The sequence below is a fragment of the Chiloscyllium plagiosum genome, unplaced genomic scaffold (genome assembly GCF_037043375.1).
Source record: "Chiloscyllium plagiosum isolate Xiang-an unplaced genomic scaffold, Cpla_swu_hap1 HiC_scaffold_2, whole genome shotgun sequence".
NCBI lineage: Eukaryota > Metazoa > Chordata > Chondrichthyes > Orectolobiformes > Hemiscylliidae > Chiloscyllium > Chiloscyllium plagiosum.
In genome coordinates, this window is record NW_028270140.1 from 44329874 (window position 1) to 44346699 (window position 16826).

The window sequence follows — 16826 nt, forward strand, 5'->3', positions numbered from 1 at the left end:
GAAAATCAGGGGTTTGGTTTTGAACTAAGGGAGGGGAGTGGGTTTAATGTGCAAGAAATCTGTTTCCAGATAGAAATACCCCACTGACCTGCTTATTTCTAATTTTGACAGAGTCTGTAGCTGCACAGGAAACTTGGTACCAAGGTCATTAGCTTCATACTCACAGCTTTTGAAATGTAACAGATATTGGCTAGGTTTTACGAACTTAGAGAACCCAGCAACCCGCTCAAGATTGGGCCCTGGTGAATGCATTCACATGTGTCTGGCATCCAGGTGCCTGTCTGAGGTGTCTCCATGATTGAGACACTTCCCAGACCCATTCCAATACTTTTACACCACACACATCTGACCACCCGCCAACAACACCAGATCCCAAAACCAAATTCCCCAACAACAGTACCTGTTACTGATGGGCCTCACTTCTGAAGCCTCCAATTCGTCAACACAAACTCCTGATCTTTACTGCTGAGCACTCACCTCCTTCAAGATGACCTCGCCCCTCTCCACTTTGGTTGAGAATTCTCTACTGCTTGAATCAACTCTCCTGCCCTGGTCAGCCCCTAGCTCTTGTTATGGACGACTTCTTTGATGCTGAAATTAACACTGATTGGCAGCCAGGCCAGTTGGCAAGGAGGTAATCAAGTTGCATTTCAGGCTGGAGAATTGATCACTGAAATCACTAAGTCATTGAAGCTAAAACTGTACACTATGGAGGAAATGGTGGGGCTGACTCAACTGACCACTCCCTAGGCTAAAGTTTTGGGCTTCACACATATATACAGGTATTTGATTCAGTTTTATTCAGATCCTTACTAACTGCAATTGATGGAATTCCAGTTGCCTGACTCAACAAAGGTGGTTAACTTGCTGAATGTGGAGGTGCCCCTTGTTGGACTGGGGTGGACAAAGTTAAAAATCACAACACCAGGTTATGGTCCAACAGGTTTATTTGGAAGCACTGGCTTTCAGAGTACTGCTCCTGATGAAGGAGCAGCAGTCCAAAAGCCTGTACTTCCAAAATAAACCTATTAGACTATAACCTGGTGTTATGTGATTTTTAACTTTAACCTCTAGGAGGCAGACTGCCAAGTACAGGATGTGGGCAACCAGCATTCCAGACAAGTTTCGAAGATCTCTAGGCCTGTCAGGATGCAAAGGCAGCCACATTCTGCCTTGGAGAGGAGTTTTCCTGTTCCCTAGCACACCATACCTCTGTGGTAGCCTGGCCTTGGGAATATATTTTTGAAAATATCAAAATATGTTGGTGAGAAAATACCTATATATCATTCACTTATCCTTCATCACAACTTGCTACTCTTCTCAAGCTGGAGAGCCTTCCCATACACTTAAATGGCACAAAGCAGCTGTATCCATGCCAAGTGAGGGGGTGCATTTTTTGCAAATCGCAAAGAGTGCCTATTTCACTCCACCAGGGTTATATTTGGGACCCAAAAAACAGTTTGACCTCCATTTTCCCACCTGCCCATGGAACAAATACCCAGACCTGACTGTCAGTGAGCTGTTCAGGATTACCATTTGATCAGACATATTCAGAATTCATTCATAATACTCTGCAATGCCAAAAGTTGGCTGACTAGTTGATAATGGAGAGCATAGTTGTCAACTGCATGATAATGTCACTGATTTGGTTAAGTGGGTGGAAAAATGGCAAATGGAACTCAATCCAACAAAGGGCAAAGTTATGCAATTGGGGAGGACAAACAAACAAGTAAACAATAACCAGGAAGTTACTAAGAAGGGTAGAAGGAGTGAGAGACCTTGGCAAGCACTTGCATAGGACCCTGAAGGTGGCAAGAAAAGTAGATAAGATGATAAAGAAGGCAAAATGTGTACTTTCCATTACTGGGTAGGACATAAATACAAAATCAGGAATCTAATACTGAAACTACTTAAGACACTGATTAGGCCACAATTGAAGTTTTATGTATAGTTCTGGTCACTATGTTACAGGAAGGACAAAAGTTGCTCTGGATATATTATAAAGGAGACATACCAAAATATTGCTAAGGCTTGGATAATGCAGCTATGAGGAAAGATTTAATAGCCTCAGATTGTTTTCCTTCAAACAAATAAGGCTGAGGTGTGACTTAATCAAAGTGTACAAAATACTGAAGAGCTTGAATAGAGTGGATGGGAAAGATCTGTTTTCACTAGTGGAAAGTTCAGGGAGGATAGTTCAAATACAGGAAGCACAGATTTACGTTAGAAGGATTAGAGGGAACATGAGGAAAATCTTGCATCATGGGCACCTTGATTTTGATGTTTAGTGATTGAGACAGAAACTGCAATTCATTTGAAATGCACCTGAAGTGTTGCTGCCTGCAAGGCAATGAACCAGGTTGTGGAAAATTGAATTAGCGTAGGTGACTAGTTTATATTTGTAGTGCAGACATGGTAGGCTGAATGGCCTTTTCCTGTGGTGTAACGTTTCTAAGGTTTTACTTGGAAACAGGTCGCATGGTTCATCAGACCATCTGCAGGGAACCACAATAAATATATACTTTTTTTTTAAGCTCAAGGCACGCCAGATCAATAATTCTCTTTTGAAATCCCTATTAAAACAATACTTACTGATTACAAATAAACAAATAATTTTATGGCAATCTATTTATACAGATAATACAGCTTTCCTACAAATGACAATGCAATTGCTGCATTAGGTTATTTCTTTGAGAAAGCAACTGCAGATTGACAATTACTGTATGTTGAAATGCTATAAAATTTGTCAAGTCACAAGCATGTTAATTTAAACAATTCTCCTTTAGTGATGTCTGCAGTTAATAAAAGGTCTAGTATCTATTTGTCACTATGTACTTTTTAAACTCAACAAATGGCCACCATCCTAATTTGAAAACATAAATATAGCTCACTGCTCAGCAAGACTGGTTACCACTCTTGGCCAACAACAAACCAGGATTCAGAAATGGAAATTCCACCACCACTCAGGTAGCATGGTTGACAATAACATGTGTCCTCTAGTGGAAAGCCAAATCAACTGTTCAAAGATTTCATGGTACTTAACACATAGCAAAAGCAAATTGTTTATTTTGCTTCTGTCATTGTTGGTAGTTCTAGGACATTCCGCACTTCAGTGATTAAATTACATCGAAAAGACTGTAACATACCAGCTGCCGGTACTTAGAAGTAAAGGCTCCATAATATGCCACACAAGCTGCTGCAATGAAGACATTTCCAATAATATTTGCTATTTCCTGTTCAAAAAGAACTATGCTCTCTTGCCAACGAATTTGTTCATCTCCAAGAGCAGCGGTAAGTTTTCCAGCACGCACTAATCGAGCCTGAGTTAGTTCCATTGTTTGTGCTAAAGAGAAAAAAGTGTTACACTCAAGCAATTACAATTGAAATTATTAAAATTGTGAAAAGCAATAAATTAAGCAGAGTAAATTGCAAATTTTCTGAACATACTTCTTGTGGAATATAGAACTGTTAATAACTTGTTTGTCAACAACTGTTATACTAGCCTCCTAATATTTCTATCCAAAGAATTCAAGGGAAAAGATAAATCAGGTAAGTGTGTAATGAGAGCTTATGTGGTACTGATTGTTTTTGATCACTTTGCAAGGTAAAAATAGTCTGTTGATACAAAATCAGATTTTAGGTACAATTCTTAGCTTCACTGCCAGCATGGTTGTGTGGATCACCCACCTACTGGAAAAGTTACCTATTTCACATCCCACTGATTTTAATGAGTTGAAAATCAAGCAGGATCTATGAAAGGGTCTAAGGAAGTGTCAGTGGACCCAAAAGGTTAACTCTGATTTCTCTCCACAGATGCTGCCAAACCTGCTGAGCTTTTCCAGCAATTTTTGTTAGGGTCTGTGAAAGATTGGGCAATCTTTTCTGATTAATTTCTGCCCAGATGGCGAAAGTAAAAATCACAGTCCCAAAGATAGTAATGCAGATGGAATCATAGCATTATGAATCAGAAATTCAATTGTAAAACTAAAACTTTGCTGGTTGCCAAGTGGTAACCAAATAGTACTGTGCACCAATTAAATCTTATCATAATCCTTGCTAACCATTCAACACCATTAATCAACCTGATCAATGAGCGAAACAAATCACCAGTAGATGCATTGCCATATTTGTATTCTGTTATGGCTTCCATTAATCCTTTCCAACTCAGTAGTTTACCTATTCTCAGGCATGGCCCAGAAGCAGCCCTATTACTTCTGATTCAGAATGTTATAGCTTCAAGCACGAATTCAGGAATGTACATACATAAACCAAGCTGAAACCCCAGTGGAAAGTGATAAATGAGATGTAAAACTGAGTACCCATCTTTCTTTATAGGGCAATATTAAAGATTTCTTGACACTAACTTAAGGATAATAGCTTCTTCCAAATTTTCATCAATATTTATTCCCAGTGACAACAACCCAAATTTCTGGTCACTTATCTCAGTGACATTTTTGGAATCTCGTTTCGTTACCAGGTTTCCTTATATATCACAATAAAATACTTCAAAAATACCCATTAATTGTGAAGAGCTTTGGACAATCCAGTAGGTCTCAAAATGCTGTATATAAATGAGTTCTTTCTTTCATTGTGCCCAGGTTCCAGGTCATCTTTTGTGTATTTGCCCTCATTTCCAGACAGCCCCAATTCTGTGCCATTTTGTCACCTTACTAAATGCCCAGTTTTATTCAATCCATTTCAAAATGAAATCTGTTTTCTATATTTCAACTCTGTTCCTTCCCAGGCCCCCTCAGAACACTCCTATTCAAACTGTATTCCTTGCCACTACTGAGGCCCAAGTACAATTTTCCAAATTTACACTGCCATCTCAAGATCTCCATATCTGCTATTTACATTCATTGCTTTAATTCTACCTATTCCTATTCTACTGCTTGCTTAGAGCCATAGATTTATACAACACAAACTTAAATGCTACACAATTGCTCTGTTCCATCCCACAGTGTAGCAACTCTAGCTCTGCAACCAACAATGTTATTTCAGTATGTTCTGTATTTCAATGCATAATCTTGTCATAATTTCATTCTGCATACCACCACATGTTCATCTTCCAGGAAAAGCAGCTCCATTGTGACTTCAGCATGTACAGCTTGGTCCCATCCCGAACAGCAATCCCAGTTTCGGTCCTCAGGTTCCACTGTGCTCCATCTTCACAAGGCCTGCGTTACTTCTTTCCCTCGTCATCTTTAAGCTTTGTTCCCCAATTTACTTCAGCTCCCAGCCTTGTCATATTGATCATTTAAATCTTGGCTTAACATTTCCTACGAGAAGCATTTGTGTCTGGCTTACTCTCAACCTGCCCCACTTTCATTGTCTGAATCATCTGAATCCCAAAGTGCTTCTGAGGCAAATATATTCAGTTTCCTGATGTACAAGAAGTGACTTGCTGGCCTTCACTCTGGATCCTCAGCATCAAATAAGTTCTGCTTGGAGCAGAAATCCAAAGTTCTACTAAACTCCAGTCTTTATTAAGGTGACCCCTTGCAACTAGCCCCAAGAAATCAGTTGAAGTGAATTTTGTTCAACTCTCAAACAGGCAAAAGAGAGAGGAATTGCACATGTAAATTGCACATTGCACATCCACAGAACACCCCAAACAATATTGTGGTTAATAGGTTACTTTTGAGTCCCAATTACTATTGCTATTTAGATAAAATATCACAAGGTTACAAAATGATTCTGGATAATGAGGGCTCTTCAACCCATTTGATCTCACTCTTTCAAAATACTGACCTTTGTGCCAATTCATTACATATCTTGTAATTTCTTAAATTAGTGCACTGCTTGATTACAAATATTTGCTAACAAAATGTTCTAGTTTACAATTCCAAATTGTGGAAAGAAATGATTTCGTCCAATACTTATGCCATTTCTTTACCACTAGACACAATCATTTTTCAGTAATTTTGTTCATCTTTGAACAATGAAATTAAACATTATCTTGGAATACTTCCAACAATAGCTCACCAAGCTGTTCTTTCTCTCCCACATTGTTATCATACTGTTCTTGAAGATCCTCGAGTCTTTGATCAAGTTGTCTTAATTTAGCCTGTTTTTCCTTCAGTGTTGCCAAGGTGGCATCAAGTTCAGCCTAGTAATTAATTAAAGGAATGGTGAAGGGATGTGTAGAAATGATATCTCCTTTCAAAAATAAATATAATTTGAAAGACCTTTGCAGTGCTGAGTCTCTTCTTTAATTGCAAATTGTTAGATCACCTCAAAATGTTGCTGGGTCTAAATCATGCAGTAATTTTGACTTTATCAATGCATACTTACAATTCACTTTAAAATGCAGATTGATTTGCCAAGGGCAGGGGGACAGAGGGAGGAGAGGTCAGGACATGTTGGAGACTTACATTTCTAGATAAACAGTGGATGCAACAAGTGGATGAGTCAAAAAAGATCTGCAGCAGGAGGCCCAGATCTGAAAAAGATATATCCAAAAAGCTTCAGATTTCCTATCACAGTTCATTAACTCTAGGCCAGCCCATTATCAGGCAAATTACAGGTTGAGCCAACCAGCAGAAAGAGTAAAGAGATGAATGGTGATGACATATGACTGCAGAGAAGCAGGGCCAAGCGACAGCACAGGACACACCATTCTTGGGTTGCCCAAAGGATGCATAAAATCTATTTGCACGTGTACATTTTTATGCTTGTTCCATCTCTTTCACCAGCAGTTACTGAACAAATATCCATAATGCACACCCTATCCAGTATTCCTGTGGATTTTATTCATATGAATTCATGAGGTTCACACTTGATTAAAGCAAACACCTGGGCTGGCAACTCAAGTTAACATGGCATTAAAGCCTAAATAGGCAAATAGGTCTACCAATATGAACTCTTTACCATTCCTTTCCCATTGTATTCAAGGGTTAATGTTATTCACTATTATTTTAAATCACATGAATATAAACCCTTGAGATTCTAACTCACCTGAGCCGCAGCTAGTTTTATCCGTTTTGGCTCGACCTCTTTAGAAACTCGAGAATATAGATCCATAGCTCTCACCCACATACACATAGATTTGCAAGCTTTGGACACTTTTTCTACTTTTTCTGGCACGAAATCAGGATTATTGATATATTTCTGAAGACGTTGCAGAATCTGGGGTTTAATGTTGTCTTTGTCATAATCCATGAGTTTCTTTAAGAAGTTTGAATCACCAAGAACTTGCTTCGCTGTAGCCCAGTCCGTTCTAACATAAATTTTAAACAAAACTTAGTTTCATTAGTCTTTAGAGTCAATGGATTGATCCATAAACAAATCCTAAAGCATGATCACCAAAGTATCTTAATTCAATAAAAGAAAGGAAAATGGCTGGTATCTTCCAATACAGGACCCATGATTGACAGGGCAATAACATGTTACTCACTTTGCATTAAGCAGGATGCAAATGGCTTCCATGACAGTCATGACAAGATCTGGAGGTTTGGTAAATACTCTAACTTCAGATATATCTGCCTTGTCCAAAGAATCCAGAGCTTTGTTTGCTGCATCCAAGGCAGGCATAGCTTCATCAAGATCTCGCTGTGCATCATCAGCTATAGCTTGGGTCTCTGCAGCTTTTGACTTGGCTAAAATTTCATCTTCCTGTACAATTTTACGAATCTAACACAACCAAAAAAAAATTTAAACTTTTATCTATACTTTAACTTTCTTCAGTTAATATATCGCCAATTGAATAACCTGACACATATATTGTTATGTGTTTGCCATAACTCTGAAATTTTGAGAAATTATCGTGTTCATTTTCAATAACCTACAGCATTTCTTTAAGAAAGAATCTCTGAAAAAGAATGATAAAAGTATATGAACCTCATTTCAGTTGTATCAAAATGGATGCCATTCCCAAAATGTTCTCATCAAGGCTTTAAGGACTGTCACTTAAATTCTCACTAGTCGATCTCTAATGGCATTGCCATTGAGTGTTGAAGAGATTGATGCTGTAAGTGTGATGTGCAGTGGTGACAGGTGTATGCAAATATCTTGTATTGGTGCACAAGTTATTACTTTTTTCTGAGACAAAATGTGTGCGTTAGGTGGAATAAGTTTATTTAAGCAAAGAAAGTTCACAAAGTTATTATCGCTATTAAGATCACTACTTTGGAACAACATTAAATGTTGATGACAGAGATAATCATGCAACAATCCATTCAGTAGATGCTGGCTCCTATCAATGGCACAGATGCTAAAATTGACGACAATTGGGTCAGGTCCTGACATTTGGTTTTGGGGGGGGAAGGGGGGTGCTGAATGTGTGGAGGTTGGGAAATGCGTGTGGGGAGACGTGGGGGCAGTACAGTAAGGCAAGAGTGATGTCAGACTGAGGCTGCTCTGGTGAGACCAGTTATCAGGTCGGCCCCGGAGAGCATAAAGACTCTAGTGAAAACATAGATACAAATCTCATACATAACTGCAGTGCAGTTGCACAATCTCTTTCATTCTGGTCTGCTGGTGTGCTGTATAGTAATGGCTGCAGCTCACCAGCTCAATGACGATAAGAACAGAGGCCCAATTTCTACTGAGTTTGTTTGGTCCTCACCTTTTAGATGCATCAATCATTCCTTGTGCCACCCCCTGCCCACATATATAAAACCAACCAAATTTCTAGATGCAAATGGCTTCCATGACATATTATTGTCATACTATATTATTGACTTTGCTACAGCTGAAACTTCATCACTTAACAGTCATTTTTGACTGGAAAAGCTAACTATGCTCTCCACAGAATGCCTCCAAAACAGCTGATTTTTACAGAATTCTTAATTTTTAATTCAGATTTACAGTCTCTATTGTATCTTGCAGTAATTCTAATAATGTTGCTTAAAAGAATTATAGTCCCTTCAGAGGAAGGTGTGAGACGGAATCTTAATGACCGAAGGGACATTAAAAATTTTAAAACAATACAGCTAATAATCAAGCAGAGACTTCCTTAAAATGATTGTCTTTAGATTGCTTACCTGGTCTGCCTCTGCATGGTCCACACTCAATTTCTCCATTAACGCATTTACATCAACTGATTTCTGCTGGAGAATTGGTTCAAGAGCTGAAAGCTCAACTTGCATTGTGTCGACCAGCACATTAGTCTCTAGCAATTTGGTAAGACCATTTTTCACACGATCCCGAGCCTGTTATTGCACCAGAAATATTAAAAGTAATTCAGATATCATCACTCATATTGACATTTTCAGCTAATCAGATCACACCAACTATAATAAGACTACATAATCAATGCAGATACGTGCAAAAGTGATTGAATATTTATATGTAAAAATATGGAACAATTTACTTGTAGACTAGTTAATTATTTTAAATTAACTACAATTGGAAAAAAAAAGACCCCTACACAAATTCTCTGATATCTAACATTAAAAATGTTAAGTCCTTCTTATATGTCTCACAAATATAATCAGAATACATTAAAAATAGTAACAGCGATTGAATATTTGTATCTGAAAGTACATGGCTATTGAATTCTCTCTCAGGCAGCTATGAAAATTTTTTTTTAAAAAACGTATATATCAAAATTATATTGTTGTCCAATATAGAATTTAAGTAGCATTTTATAAGTCTTATGTCCATAAAAGTAACAATAAACAATGAAAGTTCTTCAGTATTACTAACTTTCAGACTGTATTAGGTATAAATTTGTACAAAATTAGACAGAAGCTGCAGAAGCTTGTGGAAGTGCAAGAGCATTGAACAACAGTCGAGTTACAATTATTTATCCCTGTTTATAGCTTTTTCTGTTTGTCTGCCAAACTGGGAGATTTGAGCATGAAAGTAACAGCAAGAGGCAATGCTATCTCGAAACAGCACACTGGGATAATTCACAACAACCAACAATCACTGCTGCCTGACTAATGATAGCTTTAGAAACAAGCTTGCAGCAAAAAAAAACAATATGAGGATTGTCATTGAAGATGCAGACTCCAAGTTCTGATCAATCGCTTAATTCCATGCAACACAATGCACAAAACAGAGAGCAACGCTACACTAAATGGGATGACTAAATGTTATCAGTTATAATTACAAGTTTTTGAGAGACACTTCAATCTGCCAACTGCAATTAAAACAAATTATATTTGGTTCAAAATAAATATAATTTGAATATTCCCTATCTTTGTCATGATAAAGACAAAATTATGAATGTAATATTCAACGATCCTACCTAAACCAGTTCATTACAGGCAACAATCCAATATTTCCTGGGAAATAAATTCTCATCACATAATAGTCACAAATAATTAAAAATGTGATTACACACTTTTCGGTAATTACTGCAGAGTAGGAGAAAGCAAAATCCTAACTTTATTTCCAATTGGTTTTCAATCTACATGATATTTTACAATTGCATCTAACACACACTTCTGACCAACATCATTTTACGTGGCACATTCTAGCTCTTTGTCACACTTCAAAAAATGTCTAAATGTATGTCTTACCTCTGAGGTTCTTGTGACAAAGTGGTAGTGTCCCTACATCTAAGCCAGGAGGTGTAGGTTCAAGTTCCACCTGTCTCAGACACGTACCATATTATGTTCAAACAGGCTACACCCACCTCATAATTTAACCCATTAAAAAGGGTCTTTGTAGTGCAATTTTACTGTCCCTACCTCTGAGTTGGAAGGCTTGGGTTTAAGTCCCACCCAAGATATGTTACAATATAACAAGTTGAGAAACAATATCTCTAAGGCTATCCCATTTGTCTTGAGTAATATCACAGAAGATCTACCAATGACAAAATAGGAAATAATATGTAGTTTTTTTTGTCACACTTACAAGCAACAAATTAATAATTCTGGAAGTATATCTTGTTGTCCGTGCTTTGAATATTTTAATTTCTTATGTATTAAAAACTCATTACCTAAACTGTCTTATAGGTGAGGAGGACAAAATGACAGTTCAACTCAATTTTATTAACAAAATATTCCTTATTAAAAATCACTGTGAACATTTCCCAATATTTACTCTTTGTCTAGATCTCGCCATCCAAGAAATTATATTGCCCACAATGATCCATGTATGTGAACTGGGTTGTTGGAATGTCCTTCCTCTCAGACATAAGGCTGGTTCTCTTCTATAAAGGTGGGTCTCAAAGGTCAGAACACATCTTCTCCTGAATCTTCTTAGGTTGCTGCATGGACTTGCTGCAAGTCTTCCCTGTGAACCTTCATTGACTTTTCTCTGAGTCTTCACTGAGGGACGGCTTCTAGGCATGTGTTACCCCTCAGACCTGTCCTTCCAGAATGTTCTGTGATCTTTGGCCAATGAGGTCATGAGCTGAGCTCAAATCATCCAATGAGGTTTCATCAACACCCTTTTACTGTTGCCATGCCAAAAGGTATAAAGTGCACATATTCCGGCAGTCAAGATGCCAGAACTTTTGATCAATATTTCACAAATACATAATCCTTGAGCTGGTTATAAGTGGTTTGTCTTTTAGATCTTTTAACCTCTTTGATCTTGGTTTCTATTGTTCTCTGTAGCTAATAGCTGCTAGTTGCTGTTTAACTTAGTTTGGCCAATTTTCTCTTAGCTCTAATTTTTGCTGCTGTGACTCAATTCAGAGTGTCCAATTTTGGGCTTGTGGTCACTGAACCACAACCTCCGGCTATTACAAATTCCTTAACTGGCACACAGACCACATTGCTGGATCTTCTGTCAGCCCCAGCTGACTATTGAAATTACACTTCGAAACAAGAAGAAATTGACTTGCAACTGAAGCAACAAGTCAGCTTGACTACCTCAAAGATGCATCACATCACCAGACGGTACTGCATTTTCACATAAATGGAATGCAATTTTCTTACAACAGCCCTGCTTGTAATGGGGAACCACCACAGAGTCAGAAGCTACTCCAAGACTATTCTTCCATTTCTGTCCCACAACTGTGATTTCTAGTTTATTACCCCTACCTTATCTTCAACTTTCCTTCCTCCCTTCAATCTCCTTTTCCCTTTGTCCTTTGACTTGTTACTTTAGGCCTCTGCTCAAAGTAAATAATGCACTGCAGTTCATAGGATTTTTTTCTGATTGTCATTCCATTCCCCTCCCTTCTCCATCTCTGTAAAGCATCTGACCATGATCTCCACGTCAACCTTGCTCTACTTTTCATCCAGGTTCCTAACACCCTTTCCATCTTCCTCCTTATCCTCATTCCATCTTTTGAATAGAGGTTCCAGCAGGACAGACCTGCAGAGCCTGCTGTATTATCAACTAGAGATTATAACACATTATAATTATAAAAGCAGCACTCTTGCTTGGAGGTGAGGAAACGTGATAAAACAAAAAACTGTGGATGCAGGAAATCTGAAACAAAAACAGAAATTGCTGATAAAACTCAGCAGGTCTGGCAGCATCTGCACTTATGCCAGACAATCGTCATGATTTGGAGATGCCGGTGTTGGACTGGGGTGTACAAAGTTAAAAATTGCACAACACCAAGTTATAGTCCAACAGGTGCACTATTTGGAAGCACTAGCTTTCAGAACACATACACATGTATACATACACACACTCCTACACTCACACCATGCACCCTCTCACAGACTGAGACCCCTTTCCACTCTCACACACACGTATACACTCTCTCTCACAGACACTCACAACACCCCACCCCAGACAGACAGATACACTCACGCGCACACACATGTACGTTTGTGGGGTGAATTTGTACTTGCAAAGTTACATTGTACTTTGCTCAAAAACTGCATGAATTCATGTAAGACTCTTTTAACTCATTTTTTAGATTAGAATCAGTCTAAACATTATGGCACAGACAACAGAACAAAGGGGGCTAACACCTTCAACATCCTATCTGGGCTGACATCAATTGTTACAGTTAACCTGAGAATGTAACTTTTAAAAAATGTTTTGTGATTTACATATGAAAGAAGCGAAACTATCATGGTCATTCTAACAGATGAGAGACTTAGCAAACAGTGAAGATATTTTTCAATGTATGATTTCAGTCACATCAGACTGTAAACTTTTCTTATAAATTCTGTGTCTTACAACTGTGTAGTCCACAACCACCTGATGAAGGAGCAGCGCTCCGAAAGTTGGTGCTTCCAAATAGTGCACCTGTTGGACTATAACCTGGTGTTCTGTGATTTTTAACTTTGTACGCCAGACAATCCACATCCCTTGTGGAGCACGCATCATTTTCAGATAGATCATGGATGTAATACAACCGTTATTAAAAGCCTCATACTGAGCCTAGAGAGTTCACTAGGGCTGGTGGGGAGTACAAACATGGCACAGTGACCACAGTTTCCAGCTGCAGGTTTTCAAATCCCAGCAATCTTGCTTGCAACTATTAACTTGACCACCCTCATTAACCTAGGGCAGCATGAGGACACAGAAGTTAGCAGTGCTGCTTCACAGTGCCAGGGACCAGGGTTCAATTCCACCTTTGGGCGACTGTCTGTGTGGAGTTTGCACATTCTCCCTATGTCTGCATGGGTTTCCCTGGGTGCTCAGATTTCCTCCCACAGTCCATAAATGAGCAGGTTGGATGGGTTAGCCAAGGTAAAAATGCCATTCAGGTTTACATGGAGGGAATGGGGGTTTTCCTGTCTGGGTGGAATGGTTTTCAGAGGGTCGATGCAGATTCAGTAGGTTAAATGGCCTCTTTCTGCACTGTAGGTATTCTATAATTCTATTCCATGATTCCAACAGACAAATGTAAAGGCTTTTCTCACTGCTGAACCTGTCAAGAGGAAAACAATAACATTTCATAATCAGACCTGAGTTATTCTATGGTAGATAGCTTGTTACACAATCTCGTTCCTCGTTATGATGGAAACAATATTAGGGTGAACTGAATTTCTTGAAAGTTTCAAATGGACTTGCTTAGAATCAAACAACTCCTTAAATATTGCCCCTTTTCCTCCCAAAGATCAATTTTTTCCTTTTATTCAAATGACAGTTCAAAGAAATAGTGTTGCTCAAAAATAACTGCATCACCAGAAACTTCATTTGGTATTTAGTTTTGTTGAACAACTTCAAAGTCTAGAGCTTTACCGAAATTAGTTCCTTTCGTTTCTCTGCCAGCATGGCCAAGTAGAGGTTAATAAGCTCGAGATAAGATGTGGGTGTTGTATAGTATCGCCGTCGCAGCTCAGCATAGTATTGATCTGCCTTCTCATTCACACTTGTGTGAACTTGTACACACATTTCAGAAAACTTTTCCTTCATTTCATCACTGCCCAGATCAACATTTGCAAAGAAGTTCTTTGATACAGAAAGGAGCGCTTCTCGTGGCCACTGAAAGAAAAGGGGCAATTTGCATCAATTCCTTATCATTTTATTAACGCGAACAAATGACTAGCCTTTATCACAAAATGTGCCAGATTTCACAGCATACTTCAAATTTTCAAACTCTGTGGAATTCACTACATCAGAGTGTGATAAACACCATGACAGTGAATAAATTCAATGCACAAATTTTAAATTAGTAATGGGGTAAAGGGTTATGGGAAGTGGGCAGGAAATAGAATTGAGGCTGTGATTGAGATCAGCCATGATTGAGAGAATGAATTGCCTAAGTCTCCGCTTAATTCTTATGGCATTTGGCAAGTCAGAATTGTACTTGCATAGAAACCAACCCTTTGGTAAAACTCATTTGTGCTGACCAAATTTCCCAGGACTTAGAATCATGTGGAGCAATTGTGGGCTTGATGTTGGAGATTGGCCAATTAAAATCACCAAGATGATAGTCACTTAAATCTGATCCACTTGTATTTTAATCTGTTACGCAGTTATGATAAGAAAGGGTAACTAATGACATCCTTTCTAACATATGGTCACAATTATATCATAGAAATCTGACATTAATTTTTACAAAGACACCACTTGCCTGTTTGGCAGTATGTATCTTGTTTGGTTGAGTTTCTACCATTTCATACAATCCTTTCATCCAGAAGAGATAGTTAGCAACATTTGAATGAGGCCTGGGTCAATTTTGAATGAACACTAAAATTCTCCAACTAAAAACTGGCCCCAAGGCAAGACAGCCACAGTGACACAAATCTAAAAGGCTAACAATTTAACAACTCCAAATTAACTATTAAACAAACAGCATTACAGAGTATACACCTTAATAATAAAATATCTACTTAACATGAGATATAGATCAGCAAAGAGTTGGGTTCACAAAAGACTCCTTTTGAAGTGGGACAATGAATTTACTCAAAGTCTTGGAATTGTAAGGGGTTGTGTACTTGAATTAAATGTACTTGAAGGTATGTCAATGTAGTAAATGGGTTTGTAAGAATGACGTTTTTCAATATAGTGAAACCTACAAAACACAACCAGAACTCTCTTTAATAGAATTCTAACTCACCTCATAATGGGTCCTAAGCTTTGCCCAAGTTTGGATACTGGGTGAGTTGATATGGTTGGTGTAGGATAAAGGAGAAGGGATAGGTTGGTATGAAATGGCAATAAATTAGCATAGAGGCTATCAGGGGCCATGGGGCTCAGTAGAAGATTATGGTTGGCATGAAGAGTCTGAAAGGTTATTGGATGTGTGCAGGATATGAGGTAGTATGGGTCAGCATGGAACCAGGATTGGGAATGTTTATGGGTTGGCTGAGGAGATGAGCTGAGAACTGAAGACAAATTACCCAAGAAAGTTATTTCATTCTTGGGGGAGATATTCTGTATTCAGATTATCAATAGAGGTTGAATATAATCCTTATTGATATAGACTTTTTTTCCTGTTGATTATAAAATTTGCCAATACACTAAGAAGAGCCAATTCATAACATGTTCAGAGGGAAGTAAAGTGGATAGAAATGGATAGGAAGATTTTGCTCACTGAGTATCATTGGCACCATGAATTGTGCTCCTTTCTCTAAGCAGTCTTCAGTTGTCTCTTTCAGGGACCACTGGCAAGGTCTCTTCATCGCCAGCATCTGAAAATTGCACTAAGGCCTACAACAGGCGTAGGAGCTCAAATTAAAAAATAAATAACTCCTATTTTGGAGAAGTGGTTCTGGCTGTTTTAGGTAATAAGCAGGTAGTTGGATTTTGGATTTAAAAATTTCCTGATAACTCCCTCATCCTTCAGGCAGTATATTGGGTGGTGGGAATAAAAAGATTAGTCCTTGCACGATTTTCATTAAAGTCTGTGCTGTCCCTTCATTTTTAGAAACATAATATATAAATAGGGGCTGACAGAGGTCAGCAATGTACTAACAGGTTAGACGTTACTGCATACCTGCACAAACCAGTCAATAGTACAGCAATTTACGAGAGATGGAAACATTCGACATCGAGCTCGAAATGCATCACCAACAGGACTCATGCAAAGTACAATGTGCAATTTCTGCCGAACACGATTTATAAAAAATTGAAAAACCTGAGGACAAGAAAGACACATGATTAATATTTTGTTTGTTCGCAAATATATCAGGATCTGTACATATATGATCCCCAATAAAAGCTGTAAATGGCAAATCATTTCACATCTTTAAAATAAAGCTCTGCAACCTCTTGGTGGAAGAAAATAAGCTTAAAATTTGAAGATGAGCACTAAGATAACCAAACTTGTACATAATGTTGGGTCCGGAGATGCAGGGATTTGTAGAATCCATGTTAACAATGTTAACAATAAATACAGAGAACAGCATAATTGGATTTATCTTGAATAGTTTTGGTTAATGAGCATTAGAAGACAGGACAAATTAGATTTTAGATTAGATTACTTACAGTGTGGAAACAGGCCCTTCGGCCCAACAAGTCCACACCGACCCGCCGAAGCGTAACCCACCCAGACCCATTCCCCTACATTT

At 38.3% G+C, this 16826-nt stretch overlaps 1 protein-coding gene across 1 annotated transcript in view; it reads right to left on the bottom strand.

Moving 5' to 3' along the window:
- dnah6 (dynein, axonemal, heavy chain 6) overlaps window positions 1-16826 on the bottom strand; it is a gene marked incomplete at its 5' end in the record, with an annotated part of 301703 nt that overhangs the window by 120193 nt on the left and 164684 nt on the right. Inside the window, 7 exons of the mRNA XM_043705917.2 lie at window positions 3147-3343; window positions 5986-6109; window positions 6958-7219; window positions 7397-7632; window positions 8985-9152; window positions 14053-14295; window positions 16253-16393. Of these exons, the coding sequence (XP_043561852.2) occupies window positions 3147-3343; window positions 5986-6109; window positions 6958-7219; window positions 7397-7632; window positions 8985-9152; window positions 14053-14295; window positions 16253-16393 (1371 nt within the window). The remainder of the gene's footprint in view (window positions 1-3146; window positions 3344-5985; window positions 6110-6957; window positions 7220-7396; window positions 7633-8984; window positions 9153-14052; window positions 14296-16252; window positions 16394-16826) is intronic.